The sequence below is a fragment of the Aedes albopictus genome, chromosome 1 (assembly GCF_035046485.1).
Source record: "Aedes albopictus strain Foshan chromosome 1, AalbF5, whole genome shotgun sequence".
NCBI classification, from domain to species: domain Eukaryota; kingdom Metazoa; phylum Arthropoda; class Insecta; order Diptera; family Culicidae; genus Aedes; species Aedes albopictus.
In genome coordinates this window covers 129,307,316-129,324,879 of record NC_085136.1, presented here as the reverse complement: position 1 = coordinate 129,324,879, position 17,564 = coordinate 129,307,316, and the positions used below count along the sequence as shown (strand labels likewise).

General features: G+C 39.7%; 1 protein-coding gene across 1 annotated transcript; it reads left to right on the top strand.

Annotated features, from left to right (window-relative positions):
* The first annotated feature begins 6,833 nt into the window (after window positions 1-6,833).
* On the top strand, window positions 6,834-12,362 carry LOC115254508 (uncharacterized). The gene is made up of 8 exons (XM_029852046.2): window positions 6,834-7,104; window positions 7,778-7,923; window positions 7,988-8,078; window positions 8,142-8,324; window positions 8,379-8,540; window positions 8,636-8,753; window positions 8,813-8,931; window positions 9,026-12,362. The coding sequence occupies exons 1-8, from the start codon at window positions 6,856-6,858 to the stop codon at window positions 9,308-9,310; spliced, it is 1,353 nt and encodes a 450-aa protein (XP_029707906.2). The 5' UTR covers window positions 6,834-6,855; the 3' UTR covers window positions 9,311-12,362.
* The last annotated feature ends 5,202 nt before the right edge of the window (window positions 12,363-17,564 follow it).

Genomic DNA, 17,564 nt, shown 5'->3' with positions numbered 1-17,564 from the left:
TATTTTGTACGTTATATCGAAGTGTACGTTATATCGAAGCAAACAAAAAAAAAAAAAAAAATTTTATGCTAGTCTTAATATATTCGACGTGAAATTAACCCCAAATAATGATTTCGGTGAAATTCAAAAAAACTAATAATGAAAAACAAGAGTTTTCACGAAAAAGTCATTTCGTTTTTTATGCTTCGATATAACGTACATTTTGCTTCGATATAACGTACACAAAAATTTTCCCCAATTTGCGTTAATTCTGGGTAGAAAGGCTAATGCTGCAACAAAACATTGATTTAAGTGATTTCTTAGTTTATCTGGGAGTTATTAACTGGAAAAAATATAATTTTTCAATGCTGGACGTTATATCGAAGCAAAATGTACGTTATATCGAATTCGTTATATCGTGGGTACGCTATATCGAGTGTACGTTATATCGAAGGGTACCTGTATTTACAAAAGCACGCTTAAAGATATGAAATAAATCAAGTGGCTCAACAAATATTCAGCCCTAATTTTTTTTTGCAAAAAAAAAAGAAAAAAGAAATGAAATTTAAAAAAAAACATGCTTTGCGTGACTCAATCAATTTGAGAGAGATTCATAAAAAAGAAAATTTAAAATCAATTAAAAATTGAAAAAAAGTCTGGCATTTAAAGTAATAGTACCTTTATATTACTCGAAAATTCATATTCGTGGCGTTTGTGCCACCTCTAAATTTCAATATGTTAAGCCAGAAGTCAAAGGTTTCCCATTCTATGTCTATTAAATGCTGAAGAGCTTACGGATCCCAGGTTTCAACAACTTTTGAAAAATATAGGGTGTCCCAGAAAGTATGGGCACAACTTTGTATAGCGAAAATACAATAATTTTCTTAACAAACAACCATTTTTATATTTTTGTATTATTATTCAGAGTATTTTAATTGGTACCTATGAAGAGTTTATACATTAAAAATGGTTTCTATATGCAGAATGATTAAAATGGAAAAACATCTTTTGAAACTTCTGCACAAACTACTTTTTTACGGTTTTGTCAAGTATCCAAATTCGAAACATTTTTTTCGAATTTTTTTCACATGATACATTCGAAAACATGTTTCCTCAGATGGTTGATTGATTTTTTTTTATAAAAATATGTTCTGATTGTGCGTACGAGCAAATCATAATTTTGGGAAAACTGAAAATTTCACCTTTTCTATTTCTGGATTAGACATGCCCACAGACATTCGAGTTTTAAAACATGTTTTGACGAGAATAAAAACAATTCAATCTACACTTTATAAAGCTGGAGCATTTATTGAACGTATAGTGAAATTAAAATGTAATTTTCTGCATGTTGTGATATATATTCAGAAGCTTGTTTTCAACTATTAGAAAAACAGGTTTTCAAAGATATCGATTTTGGTGTTTCAATTCATTTTTCAGGTTCAAAAGTATATGTTTTCAATTCGAACTTAGGGTTGTATAATAGATACGCATGTAGAAATACACGGATATATTTTTTGAAATTTTTATCGAGCTTAATTTCATGCGTGGAAAACAATTTGTTAAGTGATGTTATTGAAAAATATAGCAATTTGTGCAGAAGCTTTAAAAGGTCTTTCAGGAAATGTTCTACCGCATTCAAACGAAGTATGAAATGCAAATTTTAATGATTGGCATTTGATGTTGACATATTAAGGTAGGATATGTGTGAAAATAAAGTTTGTTTATGCATCCATTCCCAAATGGCAGAGCTGCAAAGTTGTGCCCATACTTTCTGGGACACCCTATAAGCCGCAGCCTACTGGACACTGGAATGTATATTTATCGATGAGTTCGTTCCATATTATGAAGGACATATATGAGCGAATCTAAAGATAATCTTCACAATGGTTGTCGTACCATTATTGTGAGCACGGATCTTGTTATCCAAACTAAACACAGAGATGGAATTGCTACTCATTGCTTGCTCACTCGAGGTAAACATTGAGTAGCATTTTCGACTTCATGCATTTTATGGATGACGAATTCGATGCTCTTGAAAACACGAGTAAAAATGCACCTGCAATCGCTCCCATTTGACCCTTAAAGAACTAATTTTATTATAATATACAGGGTGTTAGGTTCCTGAGTGCAAACTTTTTAAAGGGTGATAGAGGACCATATATGGTGAAAAAAATTTTCTACGCATATGGTCAAATCTCAACCGTAACGTAGTTATTGAACTTCCCATGTTTTTGACTATTATTGCCTTAACTGGCTATAACTTGAAAATGGTCAAACTTATCGCAGTGTTTTTTACCCTTATTCGAAAGATTGTTGAATTTCTATCAAATGGCATCTTTCAAACGATTGGTTTAGTTAAATAACTAAGTTTTCTAGAGCAAAATTGCGAAAAATAGTGTATTTTTAATGGTTTTTGTCAATTATCTTTGAAACATGCATAATAAATTAAAATTCTTTCTTAGGCAAAGTTGTGGCCTCTGTTACACTCTACAATTTGTTCTTTGACATCAAACTTCTAGCTCTTATCGTTTTCTTGCAATTTTGATTTAAATGTGCGGCACAATGCGCAAAAAAGTGCTTTCCATGACAGTTGCAAATTTATGATCTAAAATGCGATGTTAAAATTGAAATAGCAACAAAACTATAAGAGATAGAAGTTTGATGTCAAAGAACGAATTGTAAACTGGAACAGAGGCCACAACTTTAAATAATTTTAAATTATCACGCATTTTTAAAGATAATTACCAAAAATAAATCGAAACACACTACTTTCGAGCTATTTGCTCTAGAAAACTTAGTTATTTAACTAAACCAATCGATTCAAAGAAATCATTTGATAGAAACTTCAATAATCTTTCGAATAAGAGTAAAAAAACTTCGAAAACTTTGACCATTTTCAAGTTATTGCCAGTTAAGGCAATAAGAGTGAAAAACATGGGAAGTTCAATAACTACGTAACGGTTGAGATTTGACCATATGCGTAGAACATTTTTTTTCTCCATTTATGGTCCTCTAATACCCTTTAAAAAGTTTGTACTCAGGAACCTAACACCCTGTATAAAGAAATAATCAATATATAACATAAAAGATAGCAATATTTTCCGTGTATTTACCCAACAAATATTGAACCTTTCACGTCTGATGTCGGCTCAAGTTTCTGAGCTTTTCATGATAATAATAAATATTGAATGTTGCTTTCATAACAAAACGCGCTGCCAACTTCCAGTCGGTATTTATAAATCATCGCAACGAATCAAGCCCCACCTCTGCTGCTGTTTGCGTTAGTGAGATCGGAGAAACGTCAGACTCCTGCCTGCTGATTGGCTGCGACGACTCTGGCGACGGTTTTATCCGCGACGGATTCAAATCATCGCGTTCGATAAGGGGGGAAACCGTCAATATTTTTTCTCATTGTTGTATTCACAACATTATTTGAAGGGTTCGTCATCTTCGGTGTCGACATGTGTAATATTTTAGTCAAAACGAATGTTAGTGTTTTGATTCAAATAGAGGTTGCATAAATCACATCATTTATCAAAGTGCATCCAGATCATGTGACTTATCACCCTCCTCACTAACAAAAAACTCCTTCCCGTGACAGTCGTGGAGAAGTAGAGGGGATCTCGGTCTGTAGTAGCAACGTACGTACGTCAAGCTAACATTACTTGCTCTCCTTGGTGATCGTACAAACGGGGTCGGTGCCGTTTTTGACTTAATAAATCTAAGCTCAGGCTCAATATCAGAAAATAGTACACACTTAATCACAAATTTTCATCTCGGTAAACTGAATTGCTGAACTCAATCGGCAAAACACAAATTTCACCGATATTTCGTTAAAAATTATTTATTTGCCGGGTTTCGGTACTTTGAAATGACGAGTTTTTGGTATTCACGCCATTTTGCCAAACTTCAGCAATAAAAAATACCGAACGTTTCGTTAAACTTACGCTTTGCCGACTTCGGCAGCGCACATTGACGAATCTCGGCAATCGAGATTTTCCGCGTGAGTCAACAACTGTCAAACGTCGTAGTCTCGGTCGTAGTCATCGCAAGCCAGTCATCAGCCATCTTGCCAGTGATTAAGTGAAGTTAACACGCAGCTACTACAAAGGACAAAATGGACCAAATTTTGCAGAAAATCGACGCCGAATGTGAACCAGTAAGATTTAAACTAAGGAAGTTACTATGTAAGTATTCATCACATTATTTTTTAGACGAACAGGCAGATAGAGAATAGCATACGCTGCTTTTTCTGTAAGCAGCTAGTTCCGGGGCACGCCGATGGCTTACACCGCCACATAAATTATCATTTGAAGGAAAACCACTTTAATCCAGCAATGACTTCCTTTGAATGCACTTTTCCAAAGTGCAAAATGATGTACGCGCATTTCACTTCCCTCAAACGGCATATTCTCCAAGAACATACACCAATTTCTAACATTAACGTTCCTTTTGCCGTGCCTCTCAGTATTGAGCACTGCTCTCCATCATCCGCCAAAAAAGCGAGGTTAGAATCAGTAGCACTTGACGAGAACCTTCTTGCGGAGGAAATTTCGGAAAATAATGACAAGTTTTTCTACGGAAACGACATTACACTGGACCAGATCAAGAAAACTGCAGCGCTAGGGATTTGTAGACTCGCGGGGGATGTTGCTTTACCTCAGACCAAACTAACTGAAATGATAAACTTCTGTGATAATTTGATTGGACTAATCACAGAACGATTGCGGAATGTTACAGGCCATTTTTTGGAGAAAAATAATATCAATTGTACAGAGACGACTACCATTGACTTCCTGAATGAATTTCAGTTTTCTGGCTTGTTCGCAGACGTAACTACTTACCCAAAACGAACCAAATTTTTGAAAAAAGTTGCCGTGAACGTCCCTGAGCCGGAGGAGAAAATGCTGTCGTACAGAGAGGATGTTCGTCATGTTCGAGGACTACACAAGAAAGTTAGGGTAAACGAAACGTTCTCTTATATCTCCATAATAGACACACTTAAACTAATATTCAGGAACCCAGCGAATCGTAAATTACTCGAAGAGTCTGAAAACGGACAGAGAACCATTGGTGGAGTTAAGGAGTATGGATCATTTTGCACTGGTGAAACTTACAAAACGAGTGCTTATTATGAGGAACATCCGAACTCGATAAGATTAAGCCTTTATCAGGATGACGTAGAGGTTGGGAATGCTCTAAGCAGTAGGGCAGGCATCAATAAAGTGTCTTGTTTTGCTTTCAAAATTCAGAACTTCCCGGACAAGTATAACAGCTCTCCCAAAAGTATTTTTCCAACCCTCTATTGCACAACTCTCGATGCGAAGAAACATGGTTACAACAAAATACTACGACCGTTACTTTCGGACTTGAAAAGGCTCGAGAAGGGGGTAACTGTGTACTACGGCTCATACAAGTACGTTCTCAGAGCAACATTGGCTGTTTTTTGTGGAGACACCCTAGCCGTACATGAGGTCTTCAATTTGCTTGGACCAGGGGCTAACTTTTTTTGTCGGATCTGCACAATCTCGAGACCTTTGTTCAAAGCAGACCCCCATTGCCAGTATCCCATCCGGACGAAAGAATGGTATGACACTATGTTGGAGCGATTGAACGCAGGTGAAATATCATCGAAGGAATGCGGTCTTCAACGTCAAGGATGCGTACTTAACGAATTGCAACACTTTCACGTTTGTGAAAACTATGCATTAGACGTTATGCATGACGTGGCGGAAGGAATTGTACCCCTCACCCTGCAGTTAGTTCTAAGCTTCTACTACAAAAGCAAGGACATTAAGATTGATGTAGCTTACATAAATTACCGTATCAATGCCTTTGCTTATGGATATGTAGACAGAAAAAACAAGCCCTCTGCAAACTTTACGGAAGAAATGTTGAATAAGCCCAACTCCTGTAGGCTGAAGCAAACCGCCACACAAAACTTGCTACTCCTTCGATCATTCCCATTCCTTTTTGGTCATTTGGTGCCCGACGATTGCCAGCTCATGTCTTTGATAGGACATCTTATTAACATTGTTAGAATTCTCATGTCCCCGGTTGTTTCTGATTATATGCTCGCTGAACTCGAACAACACATATGCTTGTTTCAGCAGTCTTTCTATGCACAATTTGCGCAGCGCATAAACAAAAGCCACCATTTGGAGCATTATCCATATTGCATTCGAAAAAGCGGCAGCATGAAGCAATTTAATTGCCTATCGTTTGAGCAAAAAAATAAACCATGCAAAAGCCAGTCTGCAACATGTCGGAACTTTAAGAATATTTGCAAAAGTTTAGCGAAGCGACAAGGATTCAGCATGGTATTGGATATTATCGATAATCCATTCGCAGACAAAGTTCATTACACGACCGGAAAGCTTCAACACCGCAATGAAACGCTTAGTTGTCCTTTCTTGCATAAAGATCATGAAGAATTCGTGTTTACACCAAAAACGGTCACGATTAATGGCATAGAGTTCCGCCCAAATTTAATCATTTCCATGAGAAATCACAACAACATGCTCTACCCTAGTTTTGCAATAATCCGAGAAATTGTTATTTTGAACAATACCGTACATTTCTTGATAACAATCTGCGAAACAACTGGATATAACGAGTTCTACGAAGCATACGAAGTGGAAGTTCTGGGTGAAGATAGATTTGTACAAGATATAGAAGCTTATCAACATGCAACTTTTGTTTTCTGGTCGCCGTACGATAGCCAATCAAAATACATATCTCGTCGATTCTACTGTCAGGATTACTGATCAATATCGATCAAAATTAAGTAATTTTGCTTTCTAAAATGGTCAATTCCAGATTAAACTTACATGATTTCTTTCAGGCGAAGAAGAAATAAACGATGCCGAACTGTTCATGTCCTTGGGCGAATCCGATTTCATGCGCCTTAAGTTATCAACCAGAACCATCCACATAATTCTGAAAATCCAGAAATCGATTGCTGCTGATGATATCATAGAGGAAGAATACTTGGAACACGATGAAGAAGCTGCGAACATCACTGAAGAGATCGCGGATCCGGACACTGGGCCTGACGATGGCAATGATTCGACACAGAAATCGAACGACGAAACAAATCCGTTCACTGGAATAATCATGGAACAGGTAATGCCACATACACTTTTTCCATTCATATACTCGTAGTGCTGATTATTTGATAAGCGCTTTTCATACCATTCGTCCTTTCTGAAACATAAAAACACAACTTACATCAACCACCTAAGCAATATAAAGTATGTAATAAGATCACCATGAATGTTACTGTAAGAACTAAACACTAAATATGTTTTTCAACAATCAATAACTAATCCAATCATCCATCCAAACGATTTTGATTGAAAAACATTGTTGTTTATGCTTCTTGTTGACATCTTGACTATCGCAGGTAACAACCACAAACCGATACATATTCCAATAAGAACACATTGAGTGAAAAGTGCCCAAAAGTGTGTTGTGTTGATGCGCTCAGCATAATTATAGACACTACCAGATTCCAATAGACCGGCGAAGGTAAACGCAACTTTATTCATGCATACATATTATAAAAGGACGAGTCAGGACAAATTTTGATTCTATTACATTTTCTCTATAATGGTGACACCTATTCTTCCCTACCGCGAATGAATTACATAATATGTGAATGCAGACCTTATACTATTGATTAATGCTAACGTCATATTTATTTATCACAATTAGATGTTATATTCGCCAGTCTATGGAATCTAGTGTTTATATTGGTTTACGTTAATCTTTTTTTTACTTCTGTTTATTTACATAGGAAATTGACATAAACATTGTTTTGGCGAGAACCAGCGAAGGACGGGACCTGATGGAGATCCTTCAGGAGAACAAAAAACCGAACGACAAGACAATTAAACGGATTACTCACTTTCTGTGTGAGTTTTTGAAATCAAACTACGGAGTGTAAGTAAAAATATGACTAATGTATATTTTTACATATTATTCCTTATCCAATAATTCTTTCTAGGCGCGCATCTACGTTTTACAAAGATCTGGTTGCCAAATCGTTGGTTAAATCGTACCCAATACTGGCGTCAACGGTTTCAGATGTACCACATGTAATTTTGATTGAAGCTGTATAATTTCTCATTCTAACATAAATAATTCAATTTATATTTCAGGCATTGTGGTTTTACCTGAACGGAAGAGGCGATGGGAAACATGCTGGTAAAATCCATTACCATATGGAGTACCTGGCTAAACAAGCTGACACACGAGTGTTCCGTAGGAAACCCACAAAAGTTAATGCAGACCGGGATGATCTTCCGAGCACTGAACCGCCAGAAATCGATCTCTACTCAATGGTAATATTTTTAGTTTAATCACTGGTGCTAAGCTAATCAATTTGATGTTTATAGGTAGAAGAACTCAAGTTTGTAGTCCCAGTGCCTGAAAACAGGAAGAAAATTGATGAGTTATGGGCGGCCACTTTCAACTACCGGTCACAGTACAGGGCCAATCAGGACTTTCAGTCTTTCCTCGAAGAATTTCCAGTTAGTACGGCTTTTGAAGGAGAATTGGTGAGTATTTGATTAGAATGGTGGCATAGCTATTCGTTGTCCGAATTATGTATTTAAATAATGTATGCTCATACTTTTTATCGTAAAACTTTCAGGTGCAATATGATTTCGAAAGGATTTTCAACAAGACCGTGGATTTTGAAGGGCAATGGCATACGTGGCAAGAAAAATTGCTTAAAACGTACAAACATCTTTTTCGAGAAATTACCAGTGGTAATATTTACGAAAGAAAGTTTAATTGTATTCGATATTTATAAGTTTTTGTCTTATAGATTTCTTGAGAGCACTTGCAATCGTGCGATCCAAAAATCCAACTCGAGGGTCGAAGCGTGTACACGACGAAGATGCTGTGAAGGATAATCCTTTGAAGGGGTTGATCACCTGGATTAAGGTAAATATTGAAATAGAAAATTAAAAGAAAATCATACTGATATGTACACTATTCAACAAATGGTTTTAATAATTTTGATTGTCTTTATTTTCAGCTGGACGACCCACTCCCCACCGACCAGAAGATTCCGGTTCTTGTCATCAGAGGGAATACCATGTCTGAAGGAGAACAACGCTTCGTTTCGTGGAACGGCATCAATATGCCTGTTGGCGGTGATATCGTCAGAGCATTCAGCACGTTTTGTCAATGTTTCGATGTATTCCGGACCGCATGTGCTCCAAGCGATAAACAATTCATTATGTTTTTCAGGGCGATTGTTTTCTCTGTTGATAAAATTTCAACAACAGGGGAGAAGTTTGTAAGATCATTGCAAGAATAAGTGAGAAAAACGAGTAAAATCTGTAACTATTCGTAATTTTAACACAAAACAGCGAATATGTATGATATGTAAGATCATTGCAAGAATAAGTAAGAAAAACGAGTAAAAACTGTAACTATTCATAATTTAAACACAAAACAGCGAATAAAAAGTATTGGTTAAAGAGTCTAAATTTTTTATTACAAAACAAAAACCATTTTGTTTTTCAATATTTATTGACGAAAATCAGTAAAAGCAAATCATTTGTAAATAATGGTTTACCGAGATCACGGTAATGGTATGTTTTATTTTACGAATTTTCGGTAAAGAAAAAGCCGACATCTCGGCAAACAATTGCCGATATGCCCGGTAAAATTTGACAGATGAACTTTAGAAACATTTGCCGTGTGCTCGGCATTTTGAACTTTTACCGAAATTTTTAACGAAATCTCGGCTGTTGGATTCTCGGCAATTTGTTTTACCGGCCTCGGCGAAATAATTTAAGTGTGTAGGGTAAAAACACTAGACTTCGCTCCCCTAAAATTCTGCACTAATCTTTGCCACTTCATACATAACAAAATTGAATTTGTATGGAGGGGGCGAAGACTAGAGCAGTGGCGAAGTCTAGAGCTTTCACCGTATGCTCTATGTTTGCGACTAGAGTCATTCACTCCTCTACGGGACAGCATGCCATCGAACCACAACAGACAGGGCGCAGTGATTCAGGCTTCAGGCCTGTGGTTCTCGAAGCGCCACCCATTTCGGCCTAATTACGATGCATCATGTCGAAAAGTTTACGAGTCAGTCTAACAACAACCACCACCAGCACCCGCGCGCTCTCTGCTGGCTGGATGGGCTCTGACTGAACATTGAAGCGAAATGGCTCCATCTGGGGCGACAACAACAATGGTCGAACCAGTTGTAGTGTTTAGTGGCATTTGACATCGCCGTGGCTGGGTGGCGCGCGGAGGGGAGGGGTCATATATGGTTGCAAAAAGGATAATAACATGTCGTGTGTGTGTGTTTTTTTTTTTGCGTGTTGTAGGTTGGACAAATTGATTCCGGGTAATGCGTAATAATTATGCGGTTGAGTGGTTGAAAAAATGATGGTAGATATGTTATGTCGTCAGGACTGTTGAGTGCATAAAATGTCAATTGGTGAAATAACGAGGGCTTGTCGTTTAATTTCCCTGGAATGGCTTCATTCCTCTGTGAACACAGGTTTTTATTGATGGCAGTGTGTAATTTTATATCTGTTATGTTATATGTAAATGGCAGAAAGTACTTTCCATGTTTTTGTGCATTTAGAAAATGCATACAACACTGAACAAAACTAGAACAACATGTGAAAAAGGCAAAACTCCTTCACTCGAACTTCATTTATTCATGTAAACTATCTAAATAAACTCTAAAGACGTCAACTTACTGTTCAGTACGCTGTATCTAAGAAAGGAATACACCAATTGTGGAGACGCATGGTATTCTACTTGGTGTTGTTGGTAGGGTTCCTCACTAGGGATAGTAGAACAGAGTGCACAGATCGCACTCATTAGTAGAATAACTAGCCACAGAAGTCCAATGCCGCGACAGTTTGTGTGACTAACATCTAGTTTGCCACGCCCTTACAGCGTCAGCAGCGGTACTATAAGTGTCAAGTTAATTTTGTTTACAATAACAAAAGGTGCTCTACAAGATGGACACTTGAAAGTAGTAAATTATTGCAATTAAAGTTATTAAAATAATTAAATACGAAATATGACTACAGCGCCATTGGAGTTCTAGTGTATTTCTATTCACTCATTAAAGCGAAGCATCTTTAGATCCACGAAGCCACCAAGAAACGCAGATAGGCCCATGAGAATTCATTTTGCAATATCAGCAAAAGCACCGTACCAATTCAGTAAAGTGGCAAAATGGAAAAAAGATAAACATGATTTCAGATTTCCACGCCCATCGGCAATGTTCCACACTTCAATCGTTGTCGTTGTGCGCTCGCTCATCTTGAAAATTTCCGTCATCGTCGTCGTCTTCACTTCACCAGAAGCATCCCAAATTCTGGGTACAGCCTATCATCTACCGTACCGGTATAATCGAACTCATTTCAAAATGAAGAGGAGGAAATAACCTGTGTGCGTGTTCGACTTCCATTTCCAGCGGAGGAAAATTAATAACCAACGCTATTCGAAGGAAACCGAAATTGAACAATTTCCAGCTAAATTGCTGCTTCAATAATGTGGATCATTGTTGGTTTGAAATTTCGGTAACGATACGAGCTGTGGTGTATGATACCGCTGTGCCGGTGCGATGGTGGAGCATATTTATCCTAACATGGACAATCAACTATGACAAGTTGCGCTATCAAATTTCTGTCACGCGATCATCGCAACCGTGGATGTGATGGCTTTATCGCGCGCGCGAACTGGGACAGGTCCGACAACCTTGCAGCAGCAGCGCGGTCCGGTAGTGACCCCGTGGAAACATCACCCACATCGTATGATAGACATTGGCGGTGGTGGTGCTGTCGATGTTGACCATTTTGTAGTTTATAGTTCAGGGCTTAGAGCGATTCGAAACCACACTCAGCTGGTGCACCATTCAATTTGTGATAAACTGGTCGATATTTACGTGACACGCGCTATCTTCTTGCACGTTGTGTATTGCTTGTCACTTGACATATCTAAATACAGTGATAACCTAACGGTCGCTTCTGGATAAACGCGCGGCAGTTACTAACCAGAAAAGAGTAACCTGTGACCATAGGATGCACAATGAGTTATATGATATTTTGGGCTGCTAAATGGTTAGTCCACTACGGGAAGCGTCCAACATAGCTCTGGTTCTCACAAGTTCTTTCCTTATGCTTGCACAGCCGAGAAGCCATCGGCGCGACAGATTTGGCCAAAGAAATCATCGAGTTTTTCGGGAGACCCCGAAGATTGGCCACTATTCTATAGCAGTTACGAAACGGGAAATACTACTTGTGGATTTTCAAATATCGAAAACAAGAGTGCCTTCGCGGACCGGCTCGAGAGGCGGTTCTGACAAAGCTTATGTTTCCTCACAGTGTCCCTTCGATTATTGAAACACTACACCGTTTGTATGGAAGGCCAGAGCTACTCGTGAAAAACCTTCTACAGATAGTGCGACGTTTGGAGACACCTAAACCGGAACGGCTCGACACTTTGATGGCCTTCGGGATGGCCGTTAATCAACTGTGCGACCACCTAGAAGCGGCCAATCTACAAGGGCATCTGTTCAACCCAACGCTTCTCGAAGAACTGGTGGAGAAATTACCGGCGACCGTGAAACTGGAATGGGTTCGATTCAAAAGGATGTATAGGCACCCATCGCTTAATGAGTTTGGCGAATTCATGGAGACTTTGGTAGCCGATGCTAGTGAAGTTACCACTCTAGTTCAACCGAAGCCAGGAGCTTCTAAATTGGACAAACTGCCACGCCGGGAGAAAGGACAAGTCTTCACCCATGTTTCGTCGCCGGTTGAGAGCAATACCGAAAGGCAGCCCTGTCCCATATGCGGTGGAACAGACCATCGAGTTCGGAACTGTGAGAAGTTCATGCAAATGGACGTGGAAAGCAGAATAAAGGCTGTAGAACGATGGAAACTATGTGGAGTGTGTCTCCAATACCCTGGAAAGTGGAGATACCGTACGAAGATCCGCTGTGACGTCTCCGGTTGCCAAGGACGGCACCATCCGTTGCTGCACAGATCGACCACGCCGGTACGGGGTGTCATACAAGTTCATGAGCGGTTGAACAAATCTGTTCTCTTCATAATCATATCGCTGACACTTCATCATGGTTCTCGGAGCTACGACACGTATGCGTTTTTGGATGAAGGATCCAATATGACACTAATAGAGGTTGACTTGATCCGTGATCCGAGAGCTAGGTATCGAAGGTATACCGGAACTGGGCGAACTGAATATGCATCGCGACGCGCAGATATTATCGTCACGGGCAAAGGGCGGACAAATAGCTACCTTTTGAACTCAGCCCACACTGTGGACTGCATCAATCTACCACGTCAGAGTCTATCGATCGAGGATTTGCACGAACGTTATCCGTATCTACGGGATGTTCCCGTGACGTCTCCATGATTTATCCACACTATCCTGCATAATGGCGATTCGGAGATTCGTTCGCAGAAGGGGTTCGCATGTGGAAATATTTTCCGACAGCGGAACCAATTTTGTCGCTGCTAGTCGGATATTAGCATACCATATAAGGAGAATTCACGTCGACTGTGCGGATACGTTTACGGACGCTAGCAGCAAGTGGACCTCCTGGGGCACCACACATGGGTGGCGCCTGGGAGCGCATGGTGAGAAGCGTAAAAGAAGCTAAGCGAGCCTTGGACGATGGAAGGAAGCTTAACGATGGAATTCTATTAACCGTTTTGGCGGAAGCAAAAAGCTTCACAAATTCACGGCCTCTTACATATATGCCCCAGGAGTCAGGGGATGCTGAAGCACTAACACCGAATAATTTTATTTTCGGAAGCTCATCTAGTGCTCACAACCCATTAAGGACCCCAGTGGATTTGGCCGAGGCTCTTCGTAACAGCTATAAGCGATCGCAGTATTTGTCTGATGCCGTTTGGGTGGATGGCTAAAGGAATATTTTCCAACAGTCAACAAAAGGTCCAAATGGTTTTGCGATACCAAGCCGGTCAAAGTCGGAAGCCGGAAGTCTACGTGGCGGAAGGTAGAAGGAGGACTAGGGTTCGTGGCAAGGTGGTAGAATTGATAACCAACAAGGACGGAAGGGTACGCCAGGTCATCGTGAAGACAGCCTCAGGAATATTCAAACGGCCGGTAGTTAAACTGGCAGTAATGGAGACTTTGGAAGATGGTGAATCCAGAGCAAGCCAGCAGGAGATTCCACCGGATTCACGGGGAGGGGAATGTTATGGCAACACTGGCCATGGAGCTCAAATCTTGGATGGTGATCGGCGTGAGTGACGAGCCTTAATCGTCTGTGACAGGATTGTCATCGAGACAGATTGACTGGGAAAGAAATTACGAACGTGCTCGATGTCACATGGACAATTATTTCGTCCACTATCGGATGATGAATTTATAGTGATTTAATATTTTAAAGTTCCGGTTTATGATAGTTCGGGTGCCGAGTGCGTGAAATTACCGATAGATACTAGGGTATGATGCTGGGGTTTGATTATCAACAATAATAATGAATTTCATTTCCTAGGGCTATAAAAGGTTAGGATATTTCCAATATAGGGCCCATATAGCCGAGGCGGTAAACGCACGGGTATTCAGCATGACCATGCTGAGGGTGACGGGTTCGATTCCCGGTCGGTCCAGGATCTTTTCGTAAAGGAAATTTCCTTGACTTCCTTGGGCATAGAGTATCTTCGTGCCTGCCACACGATATACACATGCAAAATGGTCATTGGCAGAGGAAGCTCTCAGTTAATAACTGTGGAAGTGCTCATAGAACACTAAGCTGAGAAGCAGGCTTTGTCCCAGTGAGGACGTTACGCCAAGAAGAGAGAGAGAGAGATATTTCCAATATTTGCTGCCCAGAACCGGCCGAACGAATAACCGTTGTCCGATTCTTCTGAAGGTAAATCATGATTAAATTAGAAGAACTATCAATGATAACACAGCGTAACAAAAAATAACTTTTTGTCTGTCTCAAGAGCAAACTTATGTGTTTCCGAAGGATTTTGGGCCGCTGAATCCGAATCCGGGCTCAGATTTGCTCTAACACGTCACAATTTTGAGCTATACCTCAATTTATAGGGCAGAATATACGATTTTGGGCTTTTTTGACTGCAAGCCATTTAGCTTGGAAATATTTTTTTAAGCAATCAAAACGATAATTGGTCAATTAACATCAAAATTAACGACTCATGCAAAATATTTCGTTTTACCAAATCGAATTTGATAGTTTTATGCGATTTATGATAGGTACGATATTTCCCATACAAGTCATCCTCCAAAAGTTGCATGCAAGTTTTCATACTAACATAAAATGCTTAAATCTATCAAATTTGATTAGGTAAAACGAAATATTTTGAATGAGTCGTTAATTTAACTGTTAATTGACCAATTAACCTTTTGATTGCTTAAAAAAATATTTCCAAGCTTAATGGCTTGCAGTCAAAAAAGCCTAGAATCGCATATTTTGCCCTATAAATTGAGGTATAGCTCAAAATTATGACGTGTTAGAGCAAATCTGAGCCCGGATTCGGATTGAGCGGCCCAAAATCCTTCGGAGACACATAAGTTTGCTCTTGAGACAAAAAAATGTTGCGCTGTGTAATTAGATCAATACGATTAATATTTATAATTATAGCAGTCGGGGCTTGATTGGGGCTCGCCATTGAAGGCAAATGAGAAGTTTGTATGGACGGTAGAAGACCATGTGAGAAAATTGAATTTGTGTTTTTCTTATTGCATTCGATACTAAAATCTAAATACATTTCAGCTTTGAGCTGCTGTTGAGTAACTCCACTGCTACCTAGATTCTCACCAATTCGAACACTATCACTAGAAGCGGATATGTGAGATCAAGGAGAGCGATAATCTCAACATCCTATGGGAGTCTATCCACGGAGTGATGAGTACAGTAGCGCGGGAAGCGAAAGGCCCTGCCCAAAGACGACCTAGGAATGGGTGGTTCTACAGGAAATGCGAAAGGGTAACCGATGAGAAGAATGTTGCTAGAAGTCGGATGCTGGTGATGGGGACGTGGTAGAGCAGAGAGCAATATAGGGAAGCAAGAGTAACCGAAAAATAAATCCACCGCAAAAAGAAAAGAGAGCATGAGGAAAATGTCAGGCGTAAGAGAGTATTGAACAGAATGATATGCGGAAGTTTGACGAAAATGTCAAAAGCGTGCGGAGAAATATTGCGCCTTTTCCCATCATGTGCCATGATCGTTGTGGAAACTTGTTGGCAGATAAAATAATTGTGGATGTCAGGTGGAGAGAGCACTTCAATGTATTTATGAACGTTGGAAATGAAAGCACGATAGACAGAATTCTAGTCGACGACGGACAGACTGAAGAACTTCTAACGCAGGGCGAGGTCAAGACAGCCATTAGAGGTCTGAAAAACAACAACGCTGGACTGTATTATATTGAAGATGTGGAATGAAGAAGAAATGCCCACTTGTTGATTAGATGATCTTATTTGCCCTCCATACAAAAAAACGGCATTGACTGGAGTACGCGAACTACAGAGGAATAACGATTCTCAATTCAGCATACAAGATTTTGTCCGGAATTCTGTTTAACACGCTGAGGGCGAGTGAGCAGTCCTTCGTTGGCGAATATTAGGCGAGTTTTCGTGAGAGCCAATCAACGACGGATCAGATTTTTACCCTGCGGTAGATTCTCGTTAAATCTCGGGAGTACATTTTGCAGACCCACCATCTGTTCGTTGATTTCAAGGAAGCGTACGATTCAGTGAAGAGAAATGACTTTTGGCTGGTTATGATCGAACATGGTTTTCCGGCGAAGCTGATAAGATTGATTTTTTGCGATGCTTGTTGTGGACGAATATTCATATCTTTGAGGTGAGATACTGCGAGGGTTAAATTACGATTAAGACCACAAAGACCAAGTACATGAATGCTTGCGATCATCGTCGGTCCGACTGTGGCAGTGGTGACGAAGTGGTGCTAGGTGATGACAAGTTTCATGTTGTGAACGAATTTGTTTATGTTGGTACTCTAGTGAGGTGCGGTAATGTTGTTACCCGCAAGGTGTGACGACGGGTTGTGGCTACGAGTCGGGCCTTTTTCGGTTTGCGTAACCAGTTGAAGTCCTGTAGGGTGTGAGTGAAGACAAAACTCGCGTTAGGCTTTCCTTCAGAAATTTGTTTTTGAATTTGAGTAAATCCAGTTTTCAGATTCATTCAGATTTTTTTCAAACATGTCTTCCGAAATTATATCCAGGATTCTACTCTACCTTTAGGACTTCTTGTTGGATTTCTACCGCAATTTCTCTTTCAAATCCATATGCACTTTCCAATGCAATAAAATCCTTGCCGCGACTTCTTCGACTCCTTCGCAACCGCGCAAGACACTGTCCGTTATGATGGATTGCGATTTGACGTTTGCCAACACGCACACTACTACACAATTTGCCTGTATTTTGTGTTTGCATCATTCAGCAACGTGTACGACAAGCAAGCAACAAAGCGATCGAACACTAGCGCCGCTGGTGGAAGGATCGCGGAAATCAGATGAAATTCAAATTCATCGTTAAATGTATATGCCAAAC

Coding starts and splice junctions, on each gene's coding strand:
- LOC115254508 (XM_029852046.2), top strand. CDS start 6,856: ATGTCCTTGGGCGAATCCGATTTCATGCGCCTTAAGTTATCAACCAGA. Junction 7,924..7,987: donor TTGAAATCAAACTACGGAGT/GTAAGTAAAAAT, acceptor AATTCTTTCTAG/GCGCGCATCTACGTTTTACA. Junction 8,932..9,025: donor GGTTGATCACCTGGATTAAG/GTAAATATTGAA, acceptor CTTTATTTTCAG/CTGGACGACCCACTCCCCAC.